The 18,174-nt window shown below is 42.1% G+C and overlaps 1 protein-coding gene across 1 annotated transcript in view; it reads left to right on the plus strand.

Annotated features, from left to right (window-relative positions):
* The window catches only part of LOC308079666 (fibulin-1-like), a gene marked incomplete at both ends in the record, with an annotated part of 29,327 nt that extends 16,294 nt beyond the window's left edge, over nucleotides 1–13,033 (plus strand). Inside the window, 8 exons of the mRNA XM_080421217.1 lie at nucleotides 825–948; nucleotides 1,846–2,223; nucleotides 7,026–7,168; nucleotides 9,958–10,179; nucleotides 10,246–10,463; nucleotides 10,833–11,064; nucleotides 11,967–12,101; nucleotides 12,894–13,033. Of these exons, the coding sequence (XP_080277343.1) occupies nucleotides 825–948; nucleotides 1,846–2,223; nucleotides 7,026–7,168; nucleotides 9,958–10,179; nucleotides 10,246–10,463; nucleotides 10,833–11,064; nucleotides 11,967–12,101; nucleotides 12,894–13,033 (1,592 nt within the window). The remainder of the gene's footprint in view (nucleotides 1–824; nucleotides 949–1,845; nucleotides 2,224–7,025; nucleotides 7,169–9,957; nucleotides 10,180–10,245; nucleotides 10,464–10,832; nucleotides 11,065–11,966; nucleotides 12,102–12,893) is intronic.
* Between the last annotated feature and the right edge of the window lie 5,141 nt (nucleotides 13,034–18,174).

An 18,174-nucleotide genomic window follows, 5' to 3' on the forward strand; every position in this document is an offset into this window, starting at 1 on the left:
GGGGGGAGGGAGACAAGAAACCAAGGCCAGAGTAACAGAAGGGAGACGTGTGAGACATGAAGGGCATGTGGGAAGGAGACTGGCTGATCCACCTGGCACCTCAATGTGATTGTTTCTATAAGCTGTTAGTGGCAGGGCTTTAGGGACGATGAGCCACATGAGGGTGGCTATAGCTGAATGGGTAGAGTGACTGTGTTTGGGAAACAGAGGTTCCCTTGTCCCAGTCTACGTGTCAAAGTGTCCTTGAGCAAGACCCTTAATCCCTAAATGCTCTCTGGCCGTTGTCCGTCCGCCCACTGCGGATGGATAAAATAGTAAAAAAATATGTTCACATAATATGTGCAAATGTACCTGACAAAAAATACCCCAAAGGAATTACCACTTTCATCCCATACACAAGACAGCTTGAAAACTACTGGCTATATTCCCATGGAATGTTCTATAATGCTCCTTCATGCTTTTGGTGACACCCATGGCCCTCCTATTAGAACCACCCTCAGGCCTTTTTACATGGGGATGTCTGGTAGCTGCTTGTGAGGAGAAGCTCGGTTCCAATCCAACCCCCGTCTTGTCTTGCCCTTGGTTTACTGTCTCTCTGCATCTAAAATAAAAATAGATCTTAAAAAAAAGGAAAAGAAAAAGCAGCATAGCCTCAAGGGCTCACTAACAGGGCTTTTGGAGGCTTTGTCTTGCTCCTGGAAGCTTCATCATAATTGGTCCCAGATGTTTTGGTTACTGAACTGGCTGGATACTTTGGTGCCAATTCAAGACAATAATGAATTACCTGTTACATATTACATATGACCCCATTGTTATGTTTTCAGACATTGATGAGTGTGCCGCAGGCAGCCACTCCTGCTCCGTCACTGAGAGCTGTTTCAACATCCAGGGAGGATTCCGCTGTTTGTCCTTCGACTGCCCGCACAACTTCAAACGTGCCTCAGAGGGGTAAGAGCTGATCTCTGGCACTAACTGATTATTTTAATCAATCAAATAAATGAACTACTTAAACCCCGCATACTTCAGTCGACCGGTGTCCATCACGGCACTGTACTCCGTATGCTCCTTTTCTCCCTCTACTCCAAATTTCTTTGCCGAAATTAGCCGATCGACAAGCTGACAATGTGTCGCAACGCTTGTACATCTGCTTATTCTTGCCGAATGTTTGCGCATGATGTATCTAACTCTCCACACCTAGGTGTGCCCTAGGCGTGCCCTTTCATCAATAATTAAACAAATAACGCATGGAGATCGCACCTATAGTCACCAGAGTGACCAGAAACGCCAGTCTCCCTTGTACTCTTAACACATTAAGGCCTAAGGCCATTTCTACAAATGTCTTCTAAATCCTAACAGTTTTTTGAAAAAAATCTATGGTGCTATATCAGTGGTTCTCAAACTTTTTCATGTCAAAGACCCCCAAAATTATATGGATTTGGCCGTGGAACCCCATCTCAAAATATTTTGTTCCAGGGACACCCAGAAGCAAATATTTGAGTAACAAATGTGCGGTTTAAAAATATATATATTCAAAGATTTTCAAAAATTATCAAAAATTTTAAAAAATAGCAGATCTACAAGCTCATAGCACGGCACCGAGTGCCGCGCTATGAGCTTGTAGATCTGCTATTTTTGAATAGCCCAAAGACATCTAAAATGACACAGATGCGTTCCGGATTGAGTGGGTCAAACTCCCTATCTTTCTCTCACTCTTCACTTTCTTTGGCTTCCAGTCTTGTCTTTCCTCCCTCGTTGATCCATATGTGCCGTGGTTTCTGCCCCCCCTCCCTCACCTCCCCCCCCACCCGTGTACCCAATCCGCTTGCGTTTCTCCCCTCTTTTCAGCCGTTGCGAACGCGTCACGTGCGAGTTCACGCGGGATCCCGCCGCGTGCCTCTCGCTGCCGCTGAGGATCTCCTTCTACACCGTCACCGTGCCCGCGGACGCCCCCGTCCCCGCGGACGTCTTCCGCATGGGGCCCTCCAACGCCGTGCCGGGGGACAGCGTGCTGCTGGACATCGTGTCCGGGGACGAGGACGGGTACTTTGGCGCACAGCAGAGGCCCACGGCCCACGGCGGCGTGATCTCGCTGCGACGCTCCCCGACCGGGCCCCGGGACTTCTTTCTGACCGTGGAGATGAGGCTGGTGCGCTACGGGAGGACACACCTCTACATGGCCAAGATCGCCGTGTTTGTCACCCACGAGCAGCCCCTCCGCCTGGGGTCCCATACTAGACTAGAGGTATAGACTAGATAGTCTAGTATGGGGTGAATTTTGCATAATGACTGCATACAAGTGAAATCTTCAGCGTTAAAGCGGCAACCCGGAACAGAATTCTTATGAATAAAGCGTTGTTTTATGTATGTTAACCCAATATAACTGGCAAGCATATTTGTAGTGAGGTGGTCTACCTTACTCTTTCATTGAGACATTTTGGCCCTAGTGTCAGGTACCTGAAGCTCTCACCTGGCCAAGCAGGGATTGTCTCTTGGCTGAGCAGTAGAAATGTGGTCTCTCACAGTCACACGGGAGACCTAGGTTTGAAACCCAAACTGACCTGAACCTAAGGGACTGTGCATGATAAGTTAACCCATTAAGACAGCGAAAGCATCTGTCATTTTCGATTTTAACCATTATCCTATACTTTGGTTATTCAAAAATAGCAGATCTACAAGCTCGTAGCGCGGCACAGAGTGCCGCCCTGCGAGCTTGTAGATCTGCTATTTTAGAAAAATCATGAAAATGTGCAAATCTTTGAATATATATTTTTCAAAGTGAACATTTGTAACTCAAATCTTTGCTTCTTCTACAAATGTTTTCAAAATCCTAACAGTTTTTTGAAAAAGCGTATGTTGCTACATCAGTGGTTCTCAAACTGTTTCATGTCAAGGACCCCCAAAATTACATATTACAGTATTTGACCCCCATCTTAAAATATGTTGTTCCAGGGACCCCCAGAAGCAATGATTTGAGTAAAAAAAAAAGATTAAAAAAATATATATATTCAAAGACTTGCACAAATCACGTTTTTTCAAAAATAGCAGATCTACAAGCTCATAGCGCAGCACTCGGTGCCGCGCTATGAGCTTGTATATCTGCTATTTTTGAATAGCCAAAGTATAAAATAATGGTTAAAGTGGTTACACAGATGCGTTCCCGGTCTTCATGGGTTTTCCTGACACTGAAAGTGGTTGCTGCCAGAATCAGCCACATTGATTGACTTTTTTTTTATTGCCATAAGCTTATTATAACTAAACAGATCTATTATGTTTCCTTTGTGTCTTCCAGCTTTTTCTTTTATTATTTATTTTATGATACAATGTAGCAGCAGTAGAGTGCTAGCCATTGGTGCTTTGGCTTTTGCTCACCACTAGATGGAGGTCCTTAGCTGTTTTTTAAGATCATCGCTGTATTAGTGATCACAAGACTTGTTCAAAGCCAGTGATTGATAATGATGCCCGCTCAATCTACCTCATGTCTGTACAGCAGCTTTTTTTGTACTCAACTATTATATGTCTGTTGTTACATAATGTTATATGTCTTCAATTAAAATGGATGTGATACACAACAACTGCTTTTCAGAGATAATTCCATCATGCACACACACACACACGCACGCACGCACGCACGCACGCACGCACGCACGTGCACCCCAATTCTTGCCAATGCAGTGTTCCTGTACTGTGGTCATTAATATTGGCTAATGCAGTTATTTCCTATGCCCTCCCCAGTGCCAGAACTGACTTTACCATGGAATTCAGGATGTCCCACTTTAGCGAAGAGCAAGAAAAATAAGCATGGCACTTATTTATGGGAACCTGGGCCTGGGGCCACGGAACGGGGTCTCAATTAGTGGTGCGCCAGCGCTACAGCTCTCTCAAGATGGATGGTGCGTTTGGTGTTGGTCTTGGGTGGATATCAGTTAATATACAGTGAATGATACCAAAACACCAGCAGCCGTGCAGGACTTTTCCAGCTCTTTGAAGGGCACCGACTGGAGCCCAACCGATATATATCGGTCTGCCCGATATATTGGCCATTATTTGACTTTTTTTAAGACATGGGTATTGTTGGCAATTATACAGCCGATATGTCCTGATTTTTTAACGTTTTCAGAAATCTTAAAAAAACAGCTGCTTTGTGAGCTATTTTAGAAGAGTATTCAATAGGGCGTTGAAGTGATTGAATAAAATTAATTCTAGTTAAATGTTCTCAAATAGAAACCTTTTGCACTTTTTCATAAAATATCAAATGATTTGGGGGGGGGTCCCCAGTGACAGTGAAGTGACAATTTAAAGGTTCTATGACATTCATTTTCACTTTTTTTATTTTTTATGTTTTTTGGGGGGTTTTATGACCTCAATTACACCCAAAAAATCAGTGGATTTTCTGTGGTCTGGGGTTTTCTGAATAATTAGGCTGAAAAGTAATCTGAGCTTGGCCCTTCGGCAGTGAGGTCACAGCCGATTAATCCCGCCCACTCTCCTCCTCGCCCCTCCCCTCCCCTATCCTTTCCTTTTGGGGGGGGGGGGCGGAGCAGAGGCGATGATTGACAAGCAAAATCCCTCACCAGCGACACCCGCAGGCAAAGATTTCTTTTTTCATTGCAGTTGAAAAGGCTTTAGAAATGTGAGAGAAAAACACCTGCCATGGATCAATGGAGTGGAATTTTTTGTTAAAACTTTCTATACACGTTTGAAGGGCCATGACAAAGACTTTTAATGTGTGGTAAAACTGAACGTCATGAAACCTTTAAGGACTTTTAAGACCTCAACAAAAAGAAAGGAAGAAAAGAAAAAGACCATTACTGTATCAAAAGTATTCAACAAAACCTATAAAAACTGGTCAAACATTGGTCAAATTGTCAAATAATATAAGAAAGAGGCAACATTTGTGAAAATCGCAGATCTACAAGCTCACAACGCCTTGCAAACGCGAGGCGTTGAGAGCTCGTAGATCTGCTATTTTCACAATATTTATCTGTGGAACCGAGTCAAACTAAATGTAATGCCTCAACTCCTACAATTCCAAGTGCTTGTCAGGGTGGGGGGTCCCCAGTTCAAATATGATTATTTTGGGGGGTCCCCAGTTCAAATATGATTATTTTGGGGGGGTCACAGACAGAAAAGGTTGAGAACCACTGGTCCAGGTCTCTCCAAGATGGGGATCGGCATCGGACAGGTCGGACTCTCGCACCGACAGCCAGTGCCTCCCTGTGGTTCGTCTGGTCTGCAGTGTTGGAAACGCATTAATATCTGATACAGATGATTAGGAGGATTCCCTCAAAAAGAGTTCTCGGTTTTCATTCCAAAAACAAGTATATTGCCAGATTTTGCGCCTGACATTGTTAGGAATGTCAGATGACTGAGCTGCCTGGTGGCTCAGCCAGTTAGTGCCCATATTTCATCTTTCTATGTTTTCTTTCTTTCAAATACGAATGCCCTATATTTATACTTAGTAGTATGACAGTGGCACGAAAAATAAGCACTGACAAATAGCCGATCCACAACACTTTGTGCGCTTGTGGATCGTCTATTTTTGCTATTTCTTTTAAAACTTTGTGTAGATTTTTGCCTCTAATGACATGGCCAAAATAGGGACACCAGATTGGAAGAGGTTATGTGTGTCAGTGTGTTTTGTAAATATTGAACCAATGAAAAGTATTAACAAGAGCTGATTTCGGACACTGGGGGCGTGTTCTCCCCTCCGCGTCATCAGTGCCCATACCCTAGGTGGGGTTGGTGAAAGGGCCTCTCTGTGTGGAGTTTGCATGTTCTCCCCGTGTCTCCTAGGGTAGGTACCCTCACACAAAATGCAGTAATCCTGGTCTCTCTACGCTACGTCCAAACGGGGAAACTCCCCCCTGTCGGGTGATAAGAAGGCTTGTTAGCTCTCATGCATTGAAGGAGGCATGAGCTCGGCTCTGGGCTCTCCCTAGGCTGGCAGAGGGAGTGTAGCGCCCAGGATTACTTAGACAATTGGCACTGGGTGAAAAAAAAAGAGTTGAAAAATCGTGGGATAAAAATGTAGTAAAAAAGAGAGATTGTGACTAAATAACTATGTCTTGGACATACAAGGTTTCCGCCTGACAGTGATGATGTGTTCCTTGTGAGCGTGAGGACCAGGGTTCAAATCCCTCCACTGTCTTGTTTCTCATTTCTCTCCTCTCTCAATCCTTACTAAAAATGCACCCCCCATCCTAAGGATTTAACAGTGTAGATTGGGGTTCCAGAGATTTAAAAAAAAAAAGAAAAGAGATAGTGCTATGAGCTCAAATATATATTTGTTAAAGCAAACATGTGTAACTCAAATCTTTGCTTCTGGGGGTCCCTGGAACAAAATATTTTGAGATTATTATTATTAATATTTTTTTCTCCAAAAAACTGTTGGATTCAGAAAACATCTTTAGAATTGTCTTAATGGGTTAAAAAGTTTGAGAATCACTGCAGTGGCCTATACTCTTCTCATCGGATCACCTCGAATGACATCTAAGTCCATGTGCCCTCCCTCGCTTTGTACTCGTCCCTCTTCTCTGTGGCAACACGCTGGCCATGGATATCGTTTCTGTGGCTTTTGGCCTGAGGCTTAAAAAGACCAACTTGGACCCACCTGCTTCCTACAAATTACAAGGCCCTGTTCCCCTCCCCCACGCTCCTTCGGGTGCACGCTGAAAGACTTTCTGTCTTCACCTCAGTGGAACCTCTTTAACACGCCTCTATGGTTTGGCGATCGATCCATTGATAAACCATATGTTGTATGGGGCTTTTCAGGGGTTGCCGAGTTCTTGTGCAACTCCCCCGTGTGGTGTTGGTGGAAAATAAAGCCATTTCTTTCAGACGAAATGGTGAGGCACGTGTAAACGTGTATTTTTGTTTTACAATGTCATGGTTAGACTCGTGACAAATCTATGTGTAGTTCTTTGTCTGACTGTTCAGTTGAATGATGCCCTGCTTTGTTTGGTTGCCCAACTAGCTTTGTCAGTTCACCTCTGTCTTTTTTTTTGTCCCTTCTCTCCTCTCCCCAGACAGAAGAATGGGGGTTCGGTGGGTGTGCGATGTGTGAAGGCCTGTCAGCCCAGGGACGTCAGCTGTGCCGTGGACCCCGTTCGTCTCATCACACACACCGTCATCTCTCTGCCCACCTACAGAGACTTCACCGCAGCAGAGGGTGAGGCCTCCTTTATACTGCATCACACTAACAACTTGCGAAAAGGATAATGACGTATTTCATTCAAACAACTTTGAAAACCTGTGATCTAGAACAGTGGTTCTCAACCTTTTCAGGCAGCGACCCCCCACCTCCCCCCAAAAAAAAGAATCATATTTGAACTGTGGGGACCCCTCGAAATAATCATATTTGAACTGTGGGGACCCCTCAAAATAATCATATTTGAACCGGGGACCCCCCACCCTGACAAGCACTTGGAATTGTAGGGGTTGAGGCATTACATTTAGTTTCGGTTCCATTTAGACTCGGTTCCATTTAGACTCGGTTCCAGGGATACATAAATATTGTGAAAATAGTCTATTTTCAAAATGTTTGCCTCTTATATTATTTGACAATATGGCCAGCTTTTATAGTATATTTTGTTGATTACTTCTGATGCAGTAATGCTCTTTTTCTCTACTCTTTCTTTTTTTGAGGTATTAAAAATGTCTTAAAAGTCCTTAAATTGTCTTTTCACTGTTATCTGGGGACACCCCCAAAAACCCTGGGGGTCCCGACCCACAGGTTGAAAACCCCTTATCTAGAAGGTCTGTGTGTGTGTCTGTAAGGACTAATCTCGCAAACCAACACAGCGAGACAGCGGTCTTGTGTCCGCTACCATTAGGCCTTCCTATAGTCCCTCCTCAACTTTTTGTTTTCACATAATGTTTTATACATTTTAAAATATTTTGCCTTCTCGTTTCTTTTTATCTTGTGATGTTTCGTTTACATGGCCCTTCACAATGTAAAATAGCTTTTGTTCATGGAACTGCTTACACTGCCTTTTCCCCTGAACATGCTGTTTAAATAGTACTCTAAGGTTATTTACCTCTCGTATCAAATATGTTTTTTTATTGTGAAGCATCACATAACAGAAACCTTTCATCATTCAAAATGCAGATGCTTCTTTTGAAAATAAGGAAAAACATACAATAACCAACCAAATAAATCAAACGAATCTCACACAAAACACAAAACAAATACAATAGAAAAAGATAAATACATACCAAATGGAAAACCAAAATATTCACAACATGCCCCCCACCCCATTTCTAACTCCCTAATCTAAACTGTAGCTCTACAGTAATTTTGCAATTTGCAACAAAACCAGCTTCTTATCAGCAATTAAATATGACACATTGTGAGCTTATTAGATCAGCTACAATTCTTTGAAAAGTTGTTGTCCTTTTTGAAGATTTTCGAGCTATAATGACATGCGTATTGCATGACATTAGGACCCCAGGGTTAAAGTGGCTACTCCATAACTGTCTCCACAAAGGACACAGCCTGGCACAACTTGGTTAACATAACAGTAAATGAAGATTATGATTTTTTTTGCATTTATTTTTGTCATTCAGTGAACTTGAGGGGGAAATTATTTTGTTTTGGCCTGGAGACAAGTGACATTGTGATGTGATAGTTCAGTGTGTATTCAACATACTATCTTTTTCACAAACAAAGACAAGTATGGTTGATTTGGGGCTTTATTTTAACGGCAGAACTTTATGCCACAGTGCATGGTCTTAACTTGCGGTGTGGGGGGGTGTCCACTGTCCAGTGCAATAGTGATATCTAGAGGACGCTAAATGTGGGTGCTGCGTTTGCGTCCCGGCGCTAAGGGCCCTGAATTAGTCATGAGTGTGTTTTGGGTGTTATATTACTAAAACCAGAGTGTCGGGTGCCCTCACCTTTAAGAACCAGCTTCCCTGAACAAGACACTTAAACCCTAGCTGCTCCCGATGAGCGGGTTGGTGCCTTGTATGGTTGACACCGCATAACTGGAACTCCAGTTATGAATTTGTGTGTGAATTGGTGAATATATGGAAATTGTAAAGCGCTTTAGATAAAAGGTGCTATATACAGTAAATGCACCATTTACCACTTTTACAAACGCCCCAGAAGTGGACATTCTGCCATTGTATAACAACCATTTTGAGATAACAAACACGTAATATGGGGTAGTACCAGTGGTGTGTTATACCGTGTTACGCTATATACGTAGTATGCCCTTGAACACACCACTGGGTATCATTGGTATTGCTTAATCGTGTTACGTTGTCAGTTCCTGGGCTATGGCCTGTGTATTTCAACATTTTCAGCAGCCTCATTCAATATTATTCCAGTTTTACATTTGTATATTATGAAATTCTATATTTTTCAAGACAAGTTATACAGGAACCAGTGAACACAGAACTATCACATTACAATATCACAATTTCCCCTCAAGAAGGGACATTGAAACACAAACAATAATCATATATTGTTGCCACAGCAATTCAATTCAATAAGCTGACCAACCATGCAGATTACTGCAAATGTTATTATTGATATAACAAAACAAATAATCTTCAATGTCAGCTATGTGCCTGTTATGTTAACCAGTTTAAAAGTTGTGCCAGGCTGTATACATTTGTGGAGACAGTTGTGGAGTAACCACTTTAACCCTTGAGTCCTAATTTTGCGCATTTCATTACAGGTGAAAATCTTGAAAAATGTATACAACTTTTCAAAAACTGTCTCTTTCTTTTTTCTCTAAAAGCTCACAACGTGTCGCAATGTGATGCGTTGTGACCTTGTAGATCAGTTATTTTCGGTGAAGAGATTTGGTGTAGAGGGAAAGAGGAGCAGACCAAGTATAGAGCCCAGCTAAGTATATAGAGTTTAAGTGGGCTAAGTGTAAACCAATCCAACTCGGATCTCAGAGCACGTCTAAATGGTTCATGGTGTTCGATCTGGATTTCGTCAAGCAGTGTTCCAGTTGCTGGACGAGAACATTCTTCTTGAACCTGGCCGCCTCCTTTATGATGTTCTGGAGGAAGAGGAGCTGGGTCTCCAGACTGCCCTCGATCTGCTTCAAGAAACAGAAGATCTTCTTATAGTCTCTGCCAGGTTTTCTGATCTCCTGGAGGATGAGAGCACTCAGTTCATTGTTCATCTCCAAACTCTCCATGATCATCTGGTTCTTCAGTGCTGTGGGTGACAGATCGTGAGGGGGTCGGTGCTGTGGCAAGATGCCCACCGTTCCCCCCTCACTGCAGGGCTGCAGCTCAACACCCCCGGGGGGTCGGCCGGTTTCCTCCTCCCCCTCCAGCCCGTTCTGGGGGTCCTGGGGGTTTGCAGCTGCTATGAGGTTCTCCTGGTGCTCTGGATTCCCCGCCCCTGTCCCTGGGTCCAACTCAGAGGTCCCGTCCGGGCTGTAGTGGTTCATCTTGAGTTCTTCTGGCGAGCTGTCATTGCTCTCCACATCAGCTGTAGGGTGAGGGCTGGCGGGTGGGGTGACCGGCGGGGTGTAGGCCCTGCCCTGGCGCAGAGGGGACATGCAGCGTCGCTTCTTGGACCCTCCGCCATGCACGTTATCGTCCATTGGTCTCTTGCCCTTGTTCTGGGGGCCGGTCACAAACTCACCCTCTTCATCGTTCTTGCCCTTCTTGACCGATTTGAAGGGGTTTCCAAATGCGTGCACAAATTTGGGAAGCTCTGGACATGCGTCTCGCAAGGGCTGAGGAGCGGCTTTGTTTCCCATCTGCGCTATTGGCACGCTGGGGAGTTGGTCTGGGTCCTGTCCTCTGAGGGCACAGACACTCGCGTTTAAGAGGTTACTCCTCATGCGGCTGAGCTGGTCCAGCAGCTGACTGCGGGGGATGTCATAGGGATTCTTGAAGATCTGTGGCTTCAGACTCTTGTTGGGCTGAGCCAGGTGAACGTCCTGGAACTCCTGTGGGTTCATCTCCACGGGCTGTGCCGGAGCTTCTACTGTGCCGCTGCCTCCCCGCAGACGCAACCCGATGACCGGATCTGGGAGCGGCTTCTTGTCGATGGAGGGTATCAGGCGGTCATACTCTATCTTTGTCTGCTGCGTGAGCTTCTTGAGGTGAGAGACCACGCTGTAACTCGGGCCACATCCCATGTCGTCAGCAAGCAGGTTATTGGGCGATATCATATATTCCTTCTTCTGCCTAATGATCGAAATATTTCACTTTTTAAAACCTAAACAGTCAACGGATGTCTGATGCACTATGATGTCATTCATCTATGATGTCCATACAATGACGTCAGTAATCTACATTATGCGCAAAGATTCAGCCCAATCTGGCATTGTGCTGAAACTTTGCTCATATTATGAAGATTACTGATTTTATAAGTCTGACATCATAGATGACTGATGTCACACTAATGATGTCATACATCAGTGATCAGTGATCAGTGGTTCTCAACGTTTTCTGGATCAGGGACCACTTGAAAATCTGTAAAATATTTGCGTTCCACCCACCTGACCACATTTTCAGAGGATATTCATTTGTGTTCCGGCTTGGATCCATGGAACTATGGAACTATGGAACTATTCCTATTATTGGTATCACAATACATATTCTCTTTTATATGATCAAAATCTTGCCAATTAGTTGGGGCCCACTTGCAATATCCTCACGGCCCACACAGGTTGAGAACCGCTGCTGTAGATGGCAACCATCATCCTAAATACGTTGTACATCTACTTTCACCCTAGATGGAATTCATTTTGACCAAAACTGTGCAAGTGCAATGCTTAATCCATTAAGACCGGGGACGCATCTGTGTCATTTCAAGATTTCTTTGGCTATTCAAAAATAGCAGATATACAAGCTCATAGCGTGGCACCGAGTGCCGCGCTACGAGCTTGTATATCTGCTATTTTTGAATAGCCCAAAGAAATCTAAAAATGACAGATTCTTTCCTGGGCTAAAAGGTCAATTAACATTTGATCCTCCCTTTCTAACAGATATTGTTTTCCTGAGGACGATGGTTCCTAACAGCCCTCTTCCTGGAGCCACCAACGTGTTCTTTGACATAGTTGCTTCAGACAGCGAGCATTCTTTTGATGTGGTGAAGCGCGTCCACTATGACATGATTATGGGTAAGTCAAACATGTTGAAAATGAAGGTAGTGAAGGAATGTGTGTTCTTACTACTGCAACTGTGTGTTAGATGCAGACATTTTATGTCATTTATAACTGAAATCTTTCTACAGTATCTATATACATACATAATCAAAATGTTACTTGAGTAAAAGTACAAAAGTATTGGCATCAAAATTTACCTAAAGTACCAAAAGCAAAAGTACTAAAATGTTTGAAAATAGCCTAGGTATAAAATAGGGCTAAAGTAGTCCATGTATGTTTTATAATATAGTGATTTATATCTGCAAAGTAACTAGTAACTTAAGTTTTCAAATACTTGCAGTGGAGTAAAAGTACGATGTTTGCCTCTGAGATGTAGTGGAGTCGAAGTAAAAGTATTGAATATTGGAAATAATCCAGTAAAGTGAAAAAAGTACAAAACTTTTTAAGTACAAAACTTGAGTAAATATACTTACTATACTACTTTCCACCACTGCACATGCTGTATGTGTCAAACCCATGTTCCAATCTCTCACCAAATCCTCATCGTAATCAGTGTTGCCAGATTCTGTGAGAGAAACAAGCAACCGGGTCTAGGAAAACAAGCCCAAAAGAAGCGACTATGGGACACATGAGCACTTTAAACATATGCATCAGCTATTTGAAAATAGACTATCTACAAGCGCACAACGCGTCGCGATGCGACGCGTTGTGCGCTTGTAGACCTGCTATTTTCAAATAAAACCTTGGGCTGAAATTATAATAAGCAGATCTGGCAACACTGATCGTAATCTGTGGTGTCTCCTTTAGGTGTTGTCCGTCAAGTGAAGCCCATCATCGGCCCCAGCAACGTGGTGGTGGAGGTGTCCATGAATTACATCAAATCAGGAGTGGTGTCTCATCGTAACATCGTGGTCATCCACGTCTTCGTCTCAGAGTTCTGGTTCTGAGAGACAGGGGGGGGGGGGTTCTGTCTGAGTTAAACTATGAATTTGGAATAGATTGAGAGATATCTACCGTTTGGAAAAGACTGGGCAATTTAAAGTTCACCCCTAAAATGACGTTTTTTTCCATCAATGGAGACTTGAATTCTTGGATATTTTTTAGTTTTTGTCTCATTCCTAAGCCAATAATTTGATGACCGGCAGCGTCTCCTTTGTCTCCTACCGGAACCGCTGCCTACCGGTGCGCTCGTCATCAAATTATTGGCTTAGGAATGCGACAAAAACAAAAATATCCATGAATTCAAGTCTCCATGGGGTGACTAAATCATAGGAAAAAAAAAAAATTTGGGGTGAACTATCCCTTTAAAGCTGCAATCCGGAACTTATTTTAATGAATAAAACATTGTTTTAACCAATGTGTATGGTAGATCCGGTGGAGGACATACAAGTTATGCATTGCCGCTTTAAGTCTTTGGCTGACAAGAGGATAACCATTTCTCAGACTGGATCCTCTCTGTGTTAGAGATATTAAATGAAAACATTTGGGGTGATTTTTTTATCTTAACAATATATAGCATTTTGGATTATGTAAGTGTTAACCACTTAAACCCTTAGTTGACTGGGGTCCTCCAGGGATCTATACTCGGTCTGCTCCTTTTTCCCCTCCGCTTAAAATCTCCTGGCTGAAAATAGCTGATGTACAACGCATCGCAAACGTTGTGAGCTTGTAGATCTGCTCAAATCTTACTCAACTACAAATGAAAGTTGTCCATATTTTTTTTTGACTCGAGGTAAAGTACTAGAGTAATTGCTTTTTAAAATTCTCAAGTATTCAAAGTAAATGCTTTTAATAACACTCAAAATTCAAAACTACAAGTATACATTTTACTTTTGGTTTTATTGCTGTATTTCACAAAGCATTTACAGAAGCTTGTAACTCTCTGAAACACCATAATGTATGCGCTGGCTTGCTTGTAGAACCACTCTTGCTTAAGCCTAGAAACACCTATCAAAACTAGAAAATGTGCAATCTAATCAACAAAAAGGCCAGTCATTTATCTTTTTTAATTGTATTTAAACAGTAGTGGTACATGTAACTCTGAGGTGAATTTAAAAAGTTTGTCATTAGCCTAGATTTCTATTTGGGACCAAAGCCCTTCCAGCTACCTCTTTTTCTTCTTCCCTTTTTATGAAATCCCAATGTATCCTACAGGCTTAGCAAGGAAATTCACTCTAAGGGTTAGGGTTATGTCTACTTTAGTTTGCGGACACACACATTTGGTTACCGATAAAATCCTGAAGTTATTATTACTTGACAGCCTTCCTAGAAATGTAGTGGAATCAAACGTGCAAGATTTATCTTCTTGTAACAGAGTGAGTTCAGTAATACGTTTCCCAGACGAATACTCATGTAAAGGTTGGCAAGGAATGTCACTTCAAACACTACACTAGCTATGTTTTGTATGGAAAATATAGGTTGCTGCCTTCAGGAAGGAGATACAGTGTTCCAGCATACAATAAGGTCAGACTGAAGAAGAGGTCGATTCTTTGTCCATCAGTCGACTTTGAGGCTTAACCAGGGGTAGGCTGAGCGGTGGACATTGCTCTTGTCTTTATGTTTTTATGCATGTCATTTTGTTTTTGTTTTCTGTGTTATGTCAAAGTGTGTGTATATGTGTTACATACAGGGCTGCTGGGTCGCAAGACAAATTTCAGTGTGAGCTGACAATAAAGTATTATGGTATCGTATTGTAAAGTACAGATACTAACAAAGATTTACTGAAGTAAATGTACTTAATTACTGTCCACCACCACTGCAAGTTACTTAAAGCCATCATTTGTCACTGTGATGCTCTTATCCAGCTTACATTTAATTTTCACATACCTGGAGGCTCGGGCCTTTCAGTTCTCTTCATTTTCTACTTGGGCCATGTACTGCTTGTTATGAAATAGGTCATTTGTTCAATTAACACTCAGGACTTTACAGTGTAGATTGGGGTCCCATAGATGATTTTGATGAAACAAATGGGGGTCCATGGCCAAAGTATACTGTATGGTGGTCCTTGAAATATAAAAGGTTGAGAATCACTGGAATAGATCAAAAAGAGGACAAATAGTCAATGCACATTTCCTTTATTTTCTGTTGAGTCTAACTTAAAAGTGTACAATGTGCTGATGCTTTGTTGGTTAACCTGTTGAACTGTAATATATGCTCAATAAATAAACCACTGAATGTATGGGCTTGCTTTTAATAAATCATAACAATTTGAAATCTGACTGCACAAATGACCACATGCATTTACATTACATTACATTACAGTCATTTAGCAGACACTTTTATCCAAAGCGACTTACAGTTAGTGCATTCAACATAGGTAGGCAAGAAAACTACTAATCACCAGTCACTCATAGCATTCTCTTCTAAAACAAGCAACTAAGAGTATACCCAGCGCTAAGGTAAAAGTGCAATACTGTATATCTGCTACCTACTTTCTTAAACAGATGAGAAGAATAGGAAAATCAAATGAGCAAGAGCTAAAAACAAATAAGTGCATCAAATAAACAAGATCTAATAAAACAAGAGCTCATACAAATAATTGACAACAAGTAGGCAAGGCTAAGAGGAAGGGTCAGGGTAGTGTTTCCTGAAGAGGCGGGTTTTCAGCCTGCGGCGAAAGATGGGCAGTGACATGCATGGTCACAAAGACAAACAAACACAGACAAACAATTGAGTCTTGACTGTGTTTGATTTCAGGACTGTAGCAAGAAGCATTCCATGTTAGCGCCTCGGGTCCTTTGAGGACAGACCAGCCACTGACGACTACATTAGCAGTCATTGAGATTAGATGAAATAACTGAGGTTTACAGATTAATGACGTCCGATGTAGGATGTACTGTAGTCTTACTCTTTTTGTTTTCCTTTAACCCTGCAATTCCCCATTGAACCGCACCGCTTCCAATTTGTGCATCTGTTTTCAGTTATTTCCATACCTCAGTACCATGAATAATGTGGGTCCCATAACGGTAATGTTTGGTTACATGAGTACAGCTCATCTGAAAGATGAGGGATCATCCACTACCATCTCACCATACATAATCAACATTCTCCACAATATAGAACCGCTTTTCACCACCAACCAGCAGCACTGCTTTGCACTGCGGGGCCAGAGAAAACACACAGTCTAAAATAATCTACTGTGCATGGAAATGTGTTCTGCAGCTGAAACACTTGTCTCACATCTGGTCTACCATGCATGAAGATCAATGGATGGATCAGGATGCCCATCTGGTCTAACATGCATGAAGATCCATGAGTAGTGATTTAGGCCCGAGTCGGGATCGAACCCCAGTCTCCCACTCGGCAAACCGAAGCACAACCCACCGCAGAGGGCCTATTGATTCACCACAACATTGGGATACCCATGTACCTGTCTAAAATTTAAATACTTCAAAAACGTAAATGAAGTCCACAATCACTTCAAACACCAGAGGCAGCTCCACTGATCATGTCCAACCCAGATTTGGCACAAACAAGGGAATGAATGAACTCTTTCTCATGCTATGCAACAACAATGTGGAATGCCCTACCAAAAGGAGTAAAGGAGTGTAAACCCCTACTCACTTTCAAAACTGCCCTAAAAGAACACCTTTAGGAGGCTGCAATTCCAAACTTGCCCCTGTAATATAATTAGGCCAGGATAATATCACTGCAATGGCACATTCGTCTGGTTTCCTGGCTAGTTGTGGCTGGGTCTTGTCTGGGGCACTACACATGGATCAGAATCAGTTTTATTGTCACATCACTGGTTACAGGTGTAAATCTGTGGGTAAAATTCATTTTTGTGCAAGTCTCCATCATTTAGTTTTTAGGAAAGAAAGAAAAGGGGGAGAGCAGAAAACAAACAGAAAAAGAAACATGTCAAAGATATCTACGTACACATTAAAAAAGCAGCAGGTATGTACTTGAGATTAGACATAGATACAAAACGTCTCCCTGTCTGTCCAGCTCTTAAGTAAACAGAAAATACATGTTCAGGTCGGCATAGGCTACCAATTTGATCCAATCAGGAAAGAGAACTCACACAGGATACAGCAGGTTAAACAAGTGAAATTAGAAGTGATGATAACACATATAGAAATGAGCGATACATTTGGAACTGGAACACTATAAAGTTACAGTTGATAGCCTAATGGGTACTCTCTCCTGATTGGCTGAAATTGGCAACCCATCTGAAAATGTATGTTCTGTTTATGATATTATGACAGGGAGACCTCTGTGACTGAACAGACACTATCAGAATAATATTGCTTCCACCTTTTAACCTAATAATACATTTAAAGAGAGTAGCTCTTTCTTTCTTTCTTTTTTTCTTTCTTTCTTTCTTTCTTTCTTTCTTTTTTTCTTTCTTTCTTTCTTTCTTTCTTCATGAATGAAAATAGAGCCACATGTTACGACTCCGCCTTAAAACTTATTTCAACCAATCGCATGCCAGAAATAACCCAATGTCACACCGAAGTTGGTAGTCTATCGAATGATGTGAATAAACGTCAGACAAACTAATTTTCTCATTGCCTGCCCTCCGAACAGCGACCGCCGGAGTCACAGGATTCAATAGGTTATCTATTTCGGTATGACACGAGGCAGGGCAAAACCCCGCCCAGTGTGTAAGAAGTGGAGCAGCTGCAGACATGGCCATCGTTGCCATGTCCGCTTATTATAAGCGACTTTGGGCTTGTTTTTCTGTAAAGTTGCTTGTAAATATTGGTCGTTTTTAAACCACTACAATTATTTGAAAACTTTAGTTACTAGTTACTTTTCAGATTTTGATTATTATATAACATACATAAAACATACATTAACCACTTCAGCCCTATATACATTGTGAGCTTGTAGATCTGCTATTTTCAAAATATTTTTAATACATTTTCACACCTTTGAATTGAAAACTTGTGAAATGGGACATTCTGAAAAACTAAAAGTACTACTTTTGTAGGCCTACTTTAAGTACATTTTGATACCAATACTTTTATACTTTACTCTAGTAACTCTTTACTAAGTTAAAAAAATTATTAATACACCTTTTATACCACTGCTTGTTTTTCTCGGAAAACTTGGCAACGCTGTCAGACATGGCGGCCCACAGTGA

Source organism: Gymnoscopelus braueri (assembly GCF_963280865.1).
Source record: "Gymnoscopelus braueri genome assembly, chromosome: 23".
NCBI classification, from domain to species: Eukaryota; Metazoa; Chordata; class Actinopteri; order Myctophiformes; family Myctophidae; genus Gymnoscopelus; species Gymnoscopelus braueri.